The following is an 18,664-nucleotide window of genomic DNA, read 5'->3' on the forward strand; positions in this document are numbered from 1 at the left end:
GTTTTGCTAAAACTATCGTCAGTTTCGCAAAATACACTTTTACTGAAGAAATAGTCTACTATCAAGTGTGAAATTAGCCCGCCCATAAATGATTTTCATAAATTTCCACCTCGCATCGTTAATTTATCTTTAGTTTTGCTAAAACTATTATTAGTTTCGTAAACGTACAATTTTTAGTCCAGAAATAAAGTTTCCGCCAAGTATGGTGTTAGTCCGTTCACAAACAATTTTCACAATTTTCCAATTCATATCGCCAGTTTACATTAATTTTGCTAAAAATATTGATAATTTCGCATTAAGATGGAATTAAGATGGAATCCAGGACATTAAGATGGATCTCTTAGAAATAGGAATACAAAGTAGAAACTGGATCCAGTTGGCTAATGATAAAAGTCAGTGGAGAGCTTCAGTGAACACAGCATTGAACCTTCGGGTTCCATGGGCCATAGGGTTAGTTAGTTGGTTGTTGAAGACGGTTGGTTGTTATGGTATCCCTATAACAGTAAATTCGGAGTAATACAAAAGTATTTTAGTATATTTTGTGAAAGCTCAGTTGGTCGACGTCTTTAGAATCCATGAAAATTAAGGTTCCTTCACGATGACAATTATGAACCTTCCAAACAAAGAAACCTAACTTCGGGAGTTATTGAATGGTTCTCAAAATATGCCGTTTTGCATACTTGGGATAATCTTATTGTGGAGTTGAGATACACGAAAGCTGAGTTGTTCAAAATTCGTCCCACAGGCATTTTCACGTTGAGGCTGGCCGCACATTGACCAGAGGATAGGACAGCCGAGCGAAGTACAGAATACTGTAAGCAATGCAACGAAGCGTCGTACCACATACTACCTTGATCAAAAAGTTCCCGGAATTCACTCATAAAATTAAAAATACAAGTTTATTCTTGAAAATTGACGTTGCCGACTTCGAAGTAATCCTCATCGACTGCAACGCACTTATGCCAGCGATTGATCCAGTTCTAAAAACACTTGTGGTTCCCGATTGTCGGTATGTTCATCAGAGCCTCTTCGATTTTCGTATTATCTCCTGTCGGCTGCTAAAACGCGTTCCTCGTAATGGTTTCTTGAGTCGATGAAGCAGGGAAAAGTCGCATGGATGTAAACCCGGTGAATTCGGTGGCTGCAGAATGGCATTTGTTACGTTTTTGGTGGGAAATTCGCGGATAATGATAACATTGTGCGACGCTTTGTTGTCATGGTGAAAAATCCAAGAGTTGTTTGTCCAGAGATATTTTACTTTGAGGCGAACTGCTGCACGCAAACGCTTCATAAAGACCAAATAATACTTCTTGTTGACTGTCTGACTTTCTGGCAGAAATTCATTATGTACAACACTGTTGTAATCCATGAAAACCATGAGCATTACCTTTTTCAACTGAAAACGAGGTGTTTTTTTTTCGGTCTCGGCTCATTGGGTGCTCGCCAGTGGATTTTTTTTTAATAGCGTCATTGCCGAAACTATTTTCCAATATTTTCAAGGTTTTTGCACCATTGGATCCATTTCTAATGCAAACTTTAATGCACATTATTTATACAAAAGTAATTCCATTGCAAAAATCGAAACATGCACCCAAATAGATATACTCAACCCAGCGTCACTTTCACAAATGGCAATCTAGGATGTTCAACTTGGGAGGGAATATCGCTAGACAGGTGTGGCAACCCACAAGAAAAGAAAAAGTCCAATCAGGTGACTGAGAGCTCCACACGGTGATGATTCTGGGAACTTTTTGATCAAGATAGTATTTACTCAAGCATATGCTAGACCAAGAACTCTAAAATCGTGATTCAGATACCGGTCAATCCACTCAGGCTTATCTTTCCGCATCCTCTTCTGCTTGCCTCTGTCTTACATTGGTTCTCCTGCCTATGGTTAATTTACGGTCGGACTGAAGGACGGCATCCGGAAATTCAGGAAACTATCCACAGTTTTAGTGCATGGCTTTTAATGCGTTTGCAACGCGTTTCTATGACTCATGCGTACGCTTGTAATATGCTGACCATTTATTTAAATGTAGATGGTTAATCACAATGCACTGCAAACGCGAAATCAATAAAAAAATACGCACAGAATACGTCGGCTCGAGCGTATTTGGTGCGTTTCGGAACAACAGACCGCCTGCTGTTTCGGAATCAGTAAAAGATATGTAAGTGTATGGCTATACGAGGATGCGTTTCCGATGCGTTACACACCGCAGCGAACGCAACCTAGGTGGCCACTCGGTTAAGTTTACTTTCACCAGTTATAAATCATCATGTGAGCCAGTCAGGGTTTCTAGACCTTACTGCCATACCCTTATTCTCATTCACGCGAATTACGAGAAATAATCTTATTGTGTTAATAGATTTTTCTGTACTTAGCCAATTTTTCGTAAATTCCTTGTATTTTTGTGAATTTTTCTTTTATTACACATGCACATACTTTATAATACCAGAGTTCCAACACTCTACACAAAGCATCTTCCAAGCAGCTGTTTCTTGCTAAAATCCCCTTGCTTGGCAATACGTCTTTCCTGTTTTTCCTTCCTTTAGACATTTTTTACTGATTCCGAAACAGCAGGCGGTCTATTGTTCCGAAACACACCAAATACGCTCGAACGGAGGTATTCTGCGCGTTTTTATTGATTTCTGCAGCGCATTGTGTAGCCACCCACATTTAAATACCTGCTTAGTGTATTCCAAGCGTATGCATGAGCCATAAAAACGCATTGCGAGCGCATTTAGTGAAGGGAGAAAGGAAAGACGTGTTGTCAGGCAAAGGAATTTAAGCAATACGTTCATGGCGTCTCACAAGAAACCAATTGAAGCAAGTCTTTCTGATTCTACCTTTCCGGCGCGGGAAATGAAAAAAAGACCTGGAAACCCTGACTGGCTTACAGGATGATTTATAACACTAGCGAAAGTAAAATTACCGAGTAGTCACCTAGGTCGCGTTCGCAGCGGGGAGGTAACGCATTGAAAACGCATCCTCGTATAGTCATAGCCTTACACGAAACTCTAACGTCTACAAATAGGTAGTAGCCAAACTAACCGTCACATCAGAGACATTACTTTCGAAAGTTTAGCTCTCCTTGTAAAATCTGCATGCAAATGTTAGATCTGCTACTTTCCGTAATAATAAATCTCGTATTTTGATTCCGTCATAATAAATTTCGTATTTTGCCAAGTTACAGCATGTATTAAATTCAGATTCCTATACGAATGAGCTGTATATTATTTGAAATTAAAAACTGTCAGGTTTAATTAACAGACCTTGTAAATGAAATTTACTTACCTGTATGGTAAAAATCCTATTCATTTTATCAGTAGCGATGTGAATTTCAAGTTGTCTTTCCGTGTCGGGCACTTGTTCGCCTGTTACTTGTAAGTATCTCAACTTCTCTAACGCATCACTAGCATTAGAAATTAATTCCCTTATGAAAACCTGTAAAAGAGAACAACATGCCAATGTTACTAATATCGTTACAGGAAATACTTCATATTACTGAGAACAGATACTACGAGGATGGTTAAGCATGCTGCGCACCATGTACTGTGTGCGCAAGTAAAGGTGGCTTTTGACAGTTGGGTAGAGCACGTGGAGTACTGGACGCGCTGTTGCCAGAGGCTCCGCAACAGAGATAGCAGCTCTGGCGACAAACTTAAGATATTTAACAAATCGTCTCAACTACCGGCAACAGCGCGGTCAGTGACCTTCGTTGCCTAGCAACAGCGTGAAAGAATGCTGCTGTAATTGGCGAACAATCCTCCTTCTCGTTTAGTTTACATGTGCAGCTATCTGTCAGAGGCCACCTTTTAGTAACTTGATACAAGTTATGGCAGATACTGGTAATTTTAGGCATAACATTATACATCATTTAAACTGATGTCCACAAAGTTTGACGAGTTTAAAATATTTCTTTTCTTTTCTTTAAAGGTTGTTGATCAGTAAGAAATGTAGTCTAACTGAACGAAAAAAAAAGAAAGAAAGAGAACGCATAGGTAAAATATTTAAAGAAGAAAAAATCTAACATCCAAAGGCATTCACCTTGATATGGCGAAACTCTTGGGGATTCTAGACCATTATATGATAGAGTAAAAGATGGCGCCGTGAATGTAATTGTGGTAGATAGACGTGTGAAAATGAGCATAATGGCCAATCTTCAACTGTCATCACCCCAGACATGAAAATGACAAAAATGTATTACATCATTTTAGCAGATCAGCGAGTGACCGTGGCACAGCAGACATGTGGCATCTCTACTGGCAGTGAACAATCAAATCAGCCTTTCCAAATGTTCATGGCCGAACTGATCTAGCACTCTGTGAGGCCCGCGCTCGATTATTTAATCAACCTTTTAATCGTGCAGTAACATTGGTGATTTTTTAAAATTGATATTTGAGCTCCGAGGAAAGAGAATCAGGAGCTAATGAGGAGCAGCGACTTGAATCCAAGACCCCCATCAAGAATATAGAATAAAGATCTTCAATGAAGACAATTGAAGACTTTGGGGCAAAAACCCGTAAAGTCTAAAAAGTTAAAGTGTAAAGGAGATAGCTTCACAAGTGTTTCTAATCATCTGATTTTCTTCAAACTTGGCACATATATACTAGAACGAAAATAAATCGACACGTAGTTTTTGTTTCTTTCGGAAAATTGGTTAAGGGGACAAAGGGCCCCTTTTCAAAACAGGGCCCTTTTTTTAAAAGAGCCACATTAAAGAAACGAAACTCTGCCGATACAAAGATTACTTCAAAGTGGGAAATACGTGTTTTCTCGTTTCTGCGAGAAAAGGGTTGCAGGGGACAATGACCCCCTTCGAAAAGACAAATTTGCCGAGATTAGTGCAGACGTGCACAAAGTGAGACCCCGAATCATTTTTTTTTTTTCGGAAACCGTTTGGTGGATGGTTAAATCGGTGACCACGGATCCCATTATGTTTGTGAGCATACGTTTTGAAATAATACTTTTGGCCCCAGGGTCCTCCGCAGGGTCCCAGAAGGGGTCCAACGAAAAATTTGCAAATGGCAAGAGGGATGAAGTAGCACAACGTTTCAGTGTTGTTAAATAAGGAAGATGAAGCACATGTGTTTGTGTTCTGCGGAGAAACACGTTAAAAGTGGGTAGGCAAAAGGCTCCTTATCGAGTCACTAGAGTTCATAAATACCCGGTGATAAACAAACTAAGCTCTGCCAATGCCAAGACAACCTGAAAGAACTACAATGTTCCACTAATTTGTAGCAAAAACAGACAAGTCGGAACGTAATTAAATCATGGGGGGAAATGCTTTTGATAGCTGGAAAACATGTCATATTTGTAGCCCATGAATTAGCTGGAATGAGTACAATGCGGTTTATCAGATGAAATATCTTGAGCGGGTAGTGAGCATAAGATGTTAGGTATGGATACAGAGTGTGTTCCTAGTACAAATTCACAAGAGAAAAATTAGAAGCCAAGCATAAGACTGCAGCGAAACAACCAAGTCAAGTGAGATAACCAGCAATTCGAATAATATAAAGGGTTAAAAACGAGTAAGAAACGAGCAAGCGAGGAAAAGAAATGTTATGAAGTCCAAGAAGGCGAGAGGAGAAGTGCATTAAATTGGAAAGGCAAATATGTTCCGAAGAAAACTATTAGACCAGATTGTAAATGTAAAAGGAAATGCTTTTCAAAACGAAATGACGTGCGAAAGAACACACTACTAAACCAATTCTACGATATTGGAGATAAAAACACTCCCCTTTTGGAACATTCGGGAAACATTCCACTCCCCCATATTCCCACCTGTTTTGTTAGCATAACATGAGCAGGAAAGGTCACATCAAAGGTCTCTGTAATCAATATACAGTTGTATGACAGAGTCACGTTGGTATCCATGCAAATTTGCATTTCCTTGGGACGTTGATTGTCTTCCCAGTCTTCTCCCAGATTTCAATCTCTGAATAACATCAGTTTGTTCACCGAGTTATTTAATTTTACTTCGTTTAATATCGATTTCATCATTTCTTCTCCACATAACACAAAACGCCTCATGCTTTTCTGCAGAAACACCACACACCCAATTTTCCTCATTTCCGGTCACCTGTACTTCCGCCTAGCTTTATTAAATATGGGTCCATTTTGCTCAGCTGCTGGAAGGTTTACGCTACCTTAATCTACTTTTCCCTACGCACAAGTTGCATAGTTTTGACGAATATTTTATGTAGTTCTACCTTCTCTTTAATAGATATTGCATGACTAGTAATTTAGGGAAACTTTATCATTCAAAGGAGGCGTTTATCCCTTATCTATAATCCTTTTTCTCGTACACACAGAAAACAAACATTAAGTGGTTTTAGGTCGTCTCTACGGTATCCTACTTTTGAAAGGAAGGAATACGTGCTTCCCTGTTTTGACATCTGGATCAATGTTTCAGATCTATAGGGGTGGCCATAGAATTTTCGATCAAGTTGGTGTTTGCATGTTGACCCATCATTCTATTGCACAGGGGTAGACAGTCGAGATTTCTTTCAGCTTCTTTTACTAACAATTCACGAACGATACCAATTTGACCCCTCTTGCTATTTGAAAATTATGAGTAGGACTCGTCTGAAACTGGGATATATTTTTTTCCTTAATACATTGTGTATTTTTAAAATGATTAAATAGTGTTTTTCTGTTTCACATCTGTCTCACCGTTTCACAAAGGTGGCCAAAGACTTTTCAATGCAGGTTGTGTTTTCATTTTGACCCGCTGCCATTTGCACAGGGCTATCGTAGAGAGTCAAGACCTATTCCATTCAGATGTAAAAGTGAGGGGGAACGCGGAGACGTCGTCCCCCGCCTCGGAAAAATATGTACGGCGTCCTTCCAGTTCCTAAAATATTACAATGGACAAAGATAGGCAGGGGGAACACCGTGGCGTCATGCCGCTATCTACCGTCTCTCCACCTTTTCAGATCCACTTTTACCCCTGATTCCATCTTCTTCTATTTAACAACAGCTTTTATTCGATATGCTACTCGATATTCTTGTCATTTGCAAATTTTGCCTTGGACCCCGTCTGGGACCCTGGAGCCAAAAATATTTCAAAACGTGTGCCCACAAACATAATTGGATCCATGGTCGCCAACTTGTCTATCTACCAAACGATTTTTAAAAAAAGAAAAGAGAAAAGAAGATCTGGGGTCACACTTTGTGGACGCCTGCACTAACCTCGGTAAATTTTCATTTCGAAGGGGGCATTGCCCTTTGCAACCCGTTTTTCCCACAAACAACAAAACACGTATTTTTTTACTTTGAAGTTATCTTTGCATCAGCAGAGTTTCGTTTCTTTAATGTAGCTCTTCTAATTAAGGGGGCCCTTTTTTGAAAAGGGGCCTTTTGCCCCCTTCGCCTAATTTCCGAAAGAAAAAAAATACATGTTGATTTACTTTTGGTCTAGTATATATGTGCCACGTTTGAAGAAAATCGAATGACGAGAAACCCTTGTGAAACTATCTTCTTTACACATTCACGTTTTGGAATTGACGGGTTTTGCACCAAAGTCTTCAATTACCAAGGAAGAAGAGTGGCATTCCGGCAAAACCTTGCAGTGTTAACAATGAACTGCTGCGGAAAAGCAAGGATAGCTATATCCTTCACAAGAAGAGACTTTGTATTTGATAAAGATAATTAATACAACACTTGACACACGCCACTTTCTGAATAAATAGGCATTGTTTTCAATCAGCCTGATACACTATTGTGCACCAAGATTCGCCCTAGCAATATAGGTTTTACAGCTTTTGGCGATCAGCTGACGGGAACGCAATACTATCTCTTTGGGATAGCACTAGAATGGCAATATACACAGAAAATTAGTGAAACCTAAATCCCTATTAGGACTTATTAAATTCCAACCAAATTCAGAAGTCCGACCCTTAGCGGATCATGTCTAGATCACGGAAGAAAACACCAACCAGAATACCACCTGAGAAACAAGATGCAGCTCGCTACTGCCTCAAAAAAGACCTGAAGATGGCACCAGAATACGAGAAGCTTCAAAAAGAAAAGATGCGATGCTGAAAGAGATATACTCACGAGCAATGGAAGCACGCACATCAAATGTACATGCCTTCTTGAAAATTGCCCCGGTGATCATCCAGGAAGTCAGTAGCAGACTTGCAAAGGACAATATTGGAAAGAAGGAAGTACAGAACATTATCAGAAGGAAAATGGAGCAATACGAATTCCACCTAGTACACCAGAAAAAACGAAGCTTTAGAGTATTCTCCAAAACAGATGCGTCAAGGGAAATCTACAAGAAGTTACAAGGAATTAAAATGTTAACTATGTTCAAATGACTTCACTTCCAAAAAGTTATCACATAAGAATCACATCCAAGCCCGTAGATGGTTTTCAGTAGACACAAAGATCAGCATGCGTTTACAGCAATCTTCCACTCTGGAGATATGAAAAAAATACCTTTAAATTAAATTTGATATATTACTTTCGACGACGTGTTTGTGGATTTAAAAAAAAAACTTTTTATTTACCTTGCTTCTGTGACATTAGAATAATACTTTTTGCAGGTTTATGAAAATATTATGATGATTAATTACATAAAGTTCTCGAACTTTATACGTAATTTAATCAGTGTTGGAATCTATACATATATTTACTATATTTACCATATATCTAGAACGATTTGACATATCAAATTGCTGTAAACCACATTATTATCTTCATAGCTATTGAAAAGTCATATATGTAACTGGATGAGGTATGTACGAGGATAAGTCAAAAATTACCCGCAATGTTGACATAACTCTTTTTACATTTTTCATACTGACTTCCGTCCTCGTTTATTTTATTATGCTGTTGTGCTCGTGTTATGAAAGTTTGATGCTAATTCCTCCATTTGTCTTCCTTCTGTTGCAGACAGATCATGGTAGCTCCATTAGAAGTTTGCACGAAAGAGGAACAACGAGCAGTGACCCGGTGTTTTTGGTCGGAAGGTGTATCAGAGGCCACAATCCATCAAAGACTTTGGACACAATACGGGAACAGTGTCTTGCCACAATGGAGTGTCTACGAATGGATTGAAAATTTCAAAAATGGTAGCACACATGTTACGCACGAGGAAGGAGCCGGAAGACCATCTACGGTACAAATGATGGCAACATTGAGTTGAGTTGATATTAGTTTAGCGTCCCTTTCAGCAGCGAGGCTATATGAGACGTGGACCTACTGATTAACGTGGAATCCGAACCACATGAGCTCCCGCCGGGAATCGAACCCGGGTCTCCCACGCCAAAGGCGCGTACGCTAACCGCTTAGCCACGGATGAGCTCAATGGCAACATTGAGTGTGCAACAACATAACACTTTTCGACAGTAGTCCTCAGCGTTTGCTTCCAATTACAGTCTTTAGCTTGTCAGTAAGCATGTCACTGTAACCCGCATTGTTTATTGTTGCGGCATTCTCCTGATAATGTTCCAATACTGGACCTTGTGCGTCCCAAAAAACAGTAAGCATCAGTTTTCCTGCGGATGGTTGAGTTTTGAACTTCTCTTGCTAGGCGATGGTAGATGTTTCCACTCCTTTTTGCTTCTTCGTGCGTAACGCATGTGTAACCATTTTTGTATTTTTTTTTTTTTTCAATCAATTCGTAGACACTCCGTTGCGGCAAGACACTGTTCCCGTGTTGTGGCGAAAGTCTTTAATGGACTGCGACCCCTGATACACCTTCCCACTACAAAAATCAGATCACTGCTCGTCGTTCCTCTTTGCTGCAAACGTCTAATGAAGCGGTCATGATCTATCTACAACAAAAGGGAGACAAATGGAGGAATTAGAAGCAAACTTTCATTGCATGACCACAACAATATAACAAAATAAACTAGGACAGTGGTCAGTGGACAGTATGAACAATGTAACAGTTATGCCAACATTGCTGGTAATTTTTGACTTACCCTCGTATTTAAGCAGGTTTTTCGAAGTAGAGGCTTTTATAAAATTTCAAATTTTCAATCTCTTGTATCTTTGTTCCTATTCATTCGAAATCCGTCATATTATGAGCATAGTATTAGACATGAAAGTATTTTGAATGTGCATTGGCCCGTCTGTCTCATATGCGTTTTTACTGCTATAGAGGCCATCATAATCCGGATGTTTGTGATATGTTTGCAACACAGAAGAATAAATGTGATATCGTTTAATATATATTTGAAATATGTAATAACATGGCGTAGTGCCATTTTCGGTATGTTGGCAACACTGTTAACTTAGTGGTATCACGAAGTATGTCAAACAATCTCCCCGTGCCGATATTTGTATGGTACTAAATTGCAGCGTTTCTTGTCTCTCAGTTTAAAAAGTTACAAGAGTGTATCAAGGTAAATGAAGAGAAAGAGAGAAACGCGGCAAAACTTTATGTTTACAGATATGATGGTGATTTACTAGCACGCTTGAAATCATGAAATTGTATCTAAGCCAGCATTAGGAATACTCCACAAGGAGCTTTTCAAATTGACTATTCTTACTGGAAAGCCCATCAAACTCTGTTTCTATAGAAAACTCCACAGTATCTCGAAAATCCTAAATTGGATAATAGTTACTTTACACCAGACTATTGCTTGTTCACTTTTTTTTTTTTTTTTTTTTTTATATTAATAACTAACCTCTAGCTAACTGAAGGTGAAGTTTCTCAATATGAGTAAAATGCTTTCCAGGTATATTAGATTATGATGTTTCGTGTTGCTTCTTCCAACCTCCCAAACAAAACCATTTCTCCTCTGGGATTTCATGTTGCGCGCTTCTTGGTATTATAAAGGTCCCTTGGCTTCAATTCCAATGGGAAACGTTTTGATCCGTTCTAACAGTTCATATATTGATCTGTTCTAACAGTCCTTTTCAAACATTACAGCTATATAGCTACAGACACGCATCAAGAACCATTCAAAAATTCGCGATCTTTTGATTAGCACTGCATTAACAAGATGTAAGGAAATGTCATATGGACTAAACATATTAAGCTAGTGTCGAGTGATAGAGGTTGGTTAAGAAACAACGACGCAAACAGTACAAATTTATTACTTTTAGCCATAATGAAGCAAACAGAATACCCGAACAAGTTCTGATGTTCAGAAGGAATCGCAGAAAAACAGTGATAAAGTATATGTAAAAAAGATTTAAGAGGACAGATGTATCCATTTTGCTTGAACTTCACTCCCCCTTTCGCTCGCCAACCTTACTAAAACTTACAAGGTCGGACACCCAGACAAAGGATTACTTTCATTCCGAACTACTGAAACGTGAAATCTTTCGAGTTTTAAATCTTCGCACCATCCATTCACACATTCTAATTTAAGGCGGCACCAATTTCACAAGTCAACACCATAAGCTGCGGTACACCCCTTTGGGAATAACTTGGTAGGAAGGTTATGGGGGCTAAAGTGTGTCATGAAGTGGGTGTTTGAATGAAATTAAGACAAAACGGCTTTTTCTCATAGAGATCTATTATCTTTTGATGTTCTGCTTGGGGGTTGACTAATTTCATTAAATCAAACTGTTCCTTATAAACCTTAAATTTCATTTCTAATTAATTAATTGATTAATTTAATACGCCATATGCCACAAGAAGAGCCAAAGAACCATTTCTAGTTTTGTTTTACCTAATTGAAAAATGAACGGTCTTCAAAGGTAGAGTTTGTTACTATAGAATTAAACCGTTTCAAAAAATATATTTCCGGCAGCTTTCACTTCGTACTTTTCGAAATTTCAAATCTCGATCTTCAGTTTTCCTTTATGTAAGTCATGTTACTCCCAAGCTGAAGCCACAAAATCACCTCTCATTGGTAGACACAAAGATGGACATGTTAAATTTACTGCGGTAACTGAGACATATTACTTATTAACAATTAGTTATTAACAACTTATCTCTGCCTTATGTCCACTCACATGCAACTCACGGTGTGAGGGCCAATGGAACACAGACCTCCACAAAAAGCGACAGAACTTTCTTGGTTACATTTATAGAAGATAAATGATAAGAATTGTATCTGCCATTTTAACTGAAATAAGGGTTCTCGTTTTGCCTAATCCTCGTTTCGCCTAAAATTGCAGATAATCAAAATTGGGGAAATTAAAATTTTCTAGAAGCTAATTTTTCCTCAATTTTTTGTAAGCTTAATTACTAATTGGCCTCTCACCTAAACAAAGGCAATCAGTTCCCAATTACACTGACCCCCGAGTTTACGGGAAAGTCAACTTCTAATTGGTTTTTCATCCAGTCAAGGGGGGCGCGATGGCTCAGCGGTAGAGCGTTCACCTCCGGTGCTTGGGGTCCCTGGTTCGATCCTAGCTGGTGCCGTGTGGATCTTGTGGTAGACAAACACCGTGCTCTTGGATTTTCTCAGCGTTATCCCGTTTCCTCCCACTTTCTTCATTCCATTCACTTATCATCACCGTTTGCTTTAGAATAACCGGCATAACCGCGGGTCGTAAAACTGAAAGATTTCATTTTCATCCAATCAAAAATGATCTGTTTTTTCCTGTATAAGAGTTCACAATGTTCAACTTAAAACACTTTCTCTTGTTGATTGTATTAGAGATTACAGTTGATTGTTTTAAGAAATAAAAATTGAAATCATTTCTGGAAATAATAAATAAAATAGTAAAGACAAAAAGAACTACAAGTTATTGTACTCCTGTTCTACTGGGAATAAAGGGAAAAGAACTAAAGTTGTCCTACTCCTATAGCACTGAAATTACACGGGAAAAGGAGTACTGGCCATTCTACTCATACCCTCCTGAAACAAGGAAAAATAACTTCTGATCATACACACTACTACTCTTGTACTGGAACCACAAAAGAAATAATTACTGGTCATCTTACTGTTTAGTCTACTGGAACCAGGGCCGGCGCTAGCAGTTTTGCCGCCCTGGGCGGTACTTTCACATGCCGCCCCTTTAATCCTCAATCTTATTTTGACAGAAAACGTTCAAGTGACACGAAAAAGTAGGATACCCCGTTTAAAAACATGTATGAAATGGAAAAGTAAACAAAAAAATTGAACTACCTCTCGAATGCTTACGCAATATTTAAATGACTCCATACATATGACAATATTCAGAATGCTCGATTTCGCTGTATATCTGTGATGTATAGCAGCGCATACAGAAATTAATTATAAAAAAAATGTGCTTTAGTCACTACTAAGAATTTTAATTTTTAAACTTATTTTATATCGAAAGGTGTTTTCAATAGAGTTGATTGATTGAGTTTATTTTTAGTTTAGCGTTCCTTTCGTCAGCGAGACTATATGAGAGGTGGACTTACTGATTAACGTGGAATCCGAACCACATGAGCTCCCGCCGGGAATCGAACCCGGGTCTCCCATGCCAAAGGTGTTTCAAATAGAGTATGGACCATGAAAATAATAGTGAGTCAGATATTACGGCAAAACTAAGTGATAAGCCTAAGCCTTATGATGTACTAGAACACAATAGTGATACATGAATTTAACATACCTTAATTGAAAGAAAATTTTCTTGCTTTGATATGAGGAAATTTCTTTATAACATTCGCGTAGTCCAATGTTTCAGCCAATTCGTGTTGTATTGATATCATCGCTAGGCCACTCAAACGTGTTTCAGAAATGGAAGACGTACATAGTTTTTAATAAGCTTAAGTTTCGAAAACCTTCTTTCTCCACTTGCCACGGTTACCGGTAAGATTAACAAAATCCTAAGTGCAACACTAACATTGGGAGTAAAGTCATGTTCCTTAATTAATTTTAAAGTTTCTTTTGTTGAACTTTTACGCTTAACTATAGCGGATAACCCTTTCAGTTCGTCTTTCAAATAACTGGAGTTAATATCTTTCGATTCTTCGCGTGTTAAAATGCCGGCAAGTTTAGTACCTTTTCAGACAAAAGTTCAGGTGACATATCTTTAAGATGAGGCCTACTTATATCGTAATGAAAATCGAAATACTTGATGTGATGTTTAAGTTGCTCAAACTTTTCTCTTAAAGTTAACACATTCACGTTTAGAACTTTGTAATAAAAGTCGCTCTTGCATTTTGTTTGTGAATCTTCAATAGCTTCATCCTCTGCCTCGTACTGAAACTGTCTCTTCCTCTTTCGACTTCGAGTTTGCACTGTATTCCTATCCGTGGGTCATCCATATCTAATGCTGATGACAACTCCATTATATCAACTAAGTAATATTGAAACTTTGCATCATTTCTGCTCCTTCCAAAGTATTCAGATATATTGTCAAGAAACCCCAACTGCATCCAACACATGAGAATCAATGTTTCGGAGACTTTTACTTACCGGTACATGTTTATGTGGAGTAAAAAATCATACCAAATAACTAGGGAGTAAAGGAAAGGAAAGTTATGCAGCTGGTTTGCTATACACAGAGCATCGACGGCGACCATTCTATCAGTTCTAATGCCGTTACTTATTTGAAGTAAGGCATCATAAACTTTCCCTGTTTGATACGAGGGATTCATATCTGAATGAAGTCAGAGCATCAATTCGGCTCTCGCACCTTGTGGTGCTTAATGGTTTTAAAGTGAGACTGCTAATATGTTCCTTTAGTATGACCCAATGTTGAACCGATGCAGAAAAAAATTCTAACTTTTTTAGCTATATAAAAAAATGGAACGGCGTACTGAAATGCTGTGGCTGTATCATTAACGACAAGGTTTAGTGAATGACTATTGCAAAGAACATAGAAAGCTCGGGAATTTATTTCTAAAATTCTCTTTTGAATATCTGAATGTTTGCCTTTCATATTGGAAACATTGTCAAAACTGGCCCCTTATGTCTTCGATAGGAATGTTAATTTCCTTTATCTGTTTAATTATTACTTATGTCAGTCCTAGATTAGTGGTGTATGTTACCGCTACGAAACCAAGAAAGTGTTCTCAAATTTTTACAAGGCATCCTCCATTACTGTATGTAATTTGCATATACATGAACGATTATTGTCATTTGCTCGGTACCAGAAATATCTGGTGTACAGTCTAGTATTATATTATAATATTTTGCAACTCTCAACAAAGACAGCATTTTACTTTCTATTTGTTCACTAAGAATGTGAATAATTCCATTTTGGACATCTTTTCCTAAGTAATGGTAGTATTTGGTCCTCCCATGGGTCTCAACTGGGAGTGTACCTTTTGCATACTTGGGGTGGAGCGTTAGAACATTTTTGAATAGAAAAAAAAATATATAAAATATACCTTGATAATCTTATCCACCCTAGCTGAAAATCTTATCTACGTCGCTGCAAGGAAAATATTGAACGATAGCTGTGGCTAGTAGTTTGATAATTGAAAATGAGGAAAAATGCTCTGAATTTCCTGAGTATTTTCCTAAATGTGAATGAAGTAAGTTCAATTATATTCTCAGATGAACACAATTTTATTTTTTCATGTGGGCCCATTACATTATACTTTGAAGCATTATATTTTGATAGTATTCTTTTCCTTTTCAATTTTTGCCGCCCATTAGACTTGCCGCCCTGGGCGGTGGCATGGCTCGACCCCCCCTCGCGCCGGCCCTGACTGGAACAACAAAGAGAAAGAACTACTGACCCAAAATTAGTAGAAGTAATCTTGCTATTGGCCATCCTAACCCTGCTCTTCTGAAATCATAAGGAAAAGTACTACTAGATTTACTAGTACTCATTTTACTGGAAATACAACAGAAAAGAACTACTGGGCCATCCTACTCTTTCCCTACTGGAACTAAAAGAAAAACAGCTGCTTGCCATCCTGCTTCTGTCTACTGAAACCACAGCAGAATAATAATGGTCATCCTACTTTTCTTTTACTGGAAACTCATTCTACTCTTGCTCAACTAGAACTGCAGGAGAATATAACAACTGTCCATCTTGTTGCTGCACTACTTGAACTGTGACAAAGAACTATTCACAGTGAAATTAAGCAAAAAAAAAAAAAAAAAAAAAAACTACTGGCCACTCTGCTTCTGTTCTACTGGAACTGCAGTACAAACAACTATTGTCCCAAGATTAGTGGAAGTAATATTGCTACTGGCCATTCTAATCCTGCTCTTCTGAAACCACAGATAAAAATAACTACTTTGATGGAAATACACGAACTACTTGTTACCCTATTCTTTCTCTACTGGAACTACAAGAAAAATAACAAATTGATATCCTGCTTCTATTCTACTGAAACCACACGACAAAAATACTGGCCATCCTACTTTCGCTTTGCTGGAAACTCATTTCACTCCTGTTCTACTGGAATCGCAGGAGAAAATAACTTCTGGCCATCCTACTCTTTGCTCTATTGGAAATACAGGAGAAAATAATTACCGGCCATCTTTCTTTTGCTCTACTGGAACTACAGGAGAAAATAATTACCGGCCATCTTTCTTTTGATCTACTGGAACTACAGGAGAAAATAACTTCTGGCCATCCTACTCTTTGCTCTACTGGAAATACAGGAGAAAATAATTACCGGCCATCTTTCTTTTGCTCTACTGGAACTACAGGAGAAAATAATTACCGGCCATCTTTCTTTTGATCTACTGGAACTACAGGAGAAAATAACTACTCGCCATCCTACTCTTTGCTCTACTGGAACTACAGGAGAAAATAACTACTGGCCATCCTACTCTTTTCTTTACTGGAACTACAGGAGAAAATAACTACTGGCCATCCTACTCTCTGCTCTACTGGAACTACAGGAGAAAATAACTACTGGCCATCCTACTCTTTGCTCTACTGGGATTACAGGAGAAAATAACTACTGGCCACGCCCTACTCTTTGCTCTACTGGAAATACAGGAGGAAGTAAGTACTCCCTACCTTTTTCCCGCTCAACTGAAACCAGAAGGGAACAGTAGAACTTGCCATTCTACTCCTGCTGCATTGGAATCACAGCGGAAAAATAACTACTTGTCATCCTACTCTTGCTCTACTGGAAGCATAGGAGAAAAGTAGTACTACTGGTCATCGTACTCCTCTTCTACTGAAATCACAGGAGGAAATAACATTGGTTGTCCTCCTGTTGCTCTATGGAACCACGCAAGAAAACGAGTGTGCTCATCCTACTTTTACTCTACTGAAACCACACGGAAAAAGAACTACTATGGACTTCGACTGATTTCTCTTGACATGAGAATTAAAAAAAAAAAAATCCACATATGCATTCTACAGCAAAAGAAAAGAGATCTTAATTAGTTGTCAGTTCTCACCTATATTATAAACTTACATTTTAGAATTTGTGTTTCACACTCAAATACAATTATTTTTGATTCTGAAAATTTCTGAATGAAGCAACACCTGATTTTGGTTGCTGGAATCTAATTTCAAATAGAGTTATGAAATTAGATTTATTAGGCAATTAATATTTAGTATTTTGACTGCTTGGTTATCAAGTGAGAGCGTCTTACGTTAAAAAGATACACTGCACAAAGCATATCAGCCGCGAGAAATATTTACATGCAGTAGAAAACGAACATAAAAAGAAGTGTTCGCGTCGAGAGTGCTTCGAATAGTAAAGGCAAATCCTCAGAGTTTTAAAAAGAGTTTTGTGAAGTTTTTGTTTTCAAACATTCCTCTTTAAAAACTCAACAATATGAAGTTGCGGGATTTCCTGGAACATCATACAGGTAGTTTCATTCCAGACGAATCGACTCTTAGCAAAAATTACATGCCAAAGTGTTACGAGAACACAATATGAAAAATAAGAGAGGAACTTCGCAATCAAAAAAAAAAAAAAAAAAAAAAAATAGTTTCTATAGACGAGACCAGAGATGTGGAGGGCGCTATATAGCGAATGTTATTGTTGAGTCAATGAAAATCGCCGGCCATAATTTTTAGCCGGCCTAATTATTTTGCTAACTGGTGAAGTGTTGAATCTGTCAACCATTTTACAATATATAGACTTTTCGATAAATCGATGTTCCTACTTTGGCCTGAAGGTGTCCAACATTACCATGTTCTTCTTTTTGTAACAGATACTGCTCCGGAAGAGGAGGGGAAGATACAATACATAACAATTATCAAAAAAAAGGACCAAATATTAGCGTCAAATCCATACTTTTTGGGATCGCTAAGGTGAACAGTGATAGTTCCGATCCCGTTTAAATGCAAATTCAGCACCACAACTTGGAGGGAGAGAAAGGAGATATATAAAAATTATCGAAAATCCATGGTTTTCGAGGTCATTGGTATGAACAGTGACACTTTCGATGCCGTACCTTGCAACATGGGGGATGAGGAGATATATAAATTTATTGAAAATGACCGATATTAGTGCCGAATCCATAATTTTCGGAGTCTCTAAGATAAACAGTGACACTTCTGATGCCGTTTAAATCCAAATTCAGGCTTGCAACTTGGGGAGGAGGAGAAAAGAGAAATATGAAAATCATGGAAAATGACGGGTATTAAGAGAGCGCTTTAGTAATAGTAAAAAGTGACTGACTGACGAAACATTTTTTGTTAAATTTAACCAACGAAATGGGTAATTGATGTTAGTAATCCATATTCACAAATGACCCTGACTTTGTACAGTTAGTTCAAATAACTTGAGTTTGATGCCGTTATCTTGTATTTCTAATATTTATTAAGTATTTATTTAATAGTTAGTAAGGTCAAAAGTATTTATTTAAATTGAGTTTACATAAAAGATACGGACAATTGAGCCGT

At 38.1% G+C, this 18,664-nt stretch overlaps 1 protein-coding gene across 2 annotated transcripts in view; it reads right to left on the minus strand.

Moving 5' to 3' along the window:
* Trap1 (TNF receptor associated protein 1) overlaps nt 1–18,664 on the minus strand; it is a 481,869-nt gene that overhangs the window by 219,500 nt on the left and 243,705 nt on the right. For both annotated transcript variants that reach the window (XM_081738896.1, XM_081738897.1), the window contains one exon: nt 3,296–3,445. In XM_081738896.1, the coding sequence (XP_081595022.1) occupies nt 3,296–3,445 (150 nt within the window). The remainder of the gene's footprint in view (nt 1–3,295; nt 3,446–18,664) is intronic.

Source organism: Thermobia domestica, chromosome 14, assembly GCF_964235325.1.
Source record: "Thermobia domestica chromosome 14, izTheDome1.hap1.1, whole genome shotgun sequence".
Taxonomy (NCBI): domain Eukaryota; kingdom Metazoa; phylum Arthropoda; class Insecta; order Zygentoma; family Lepismatidae; genus Thermobia; species Thermobia domestica.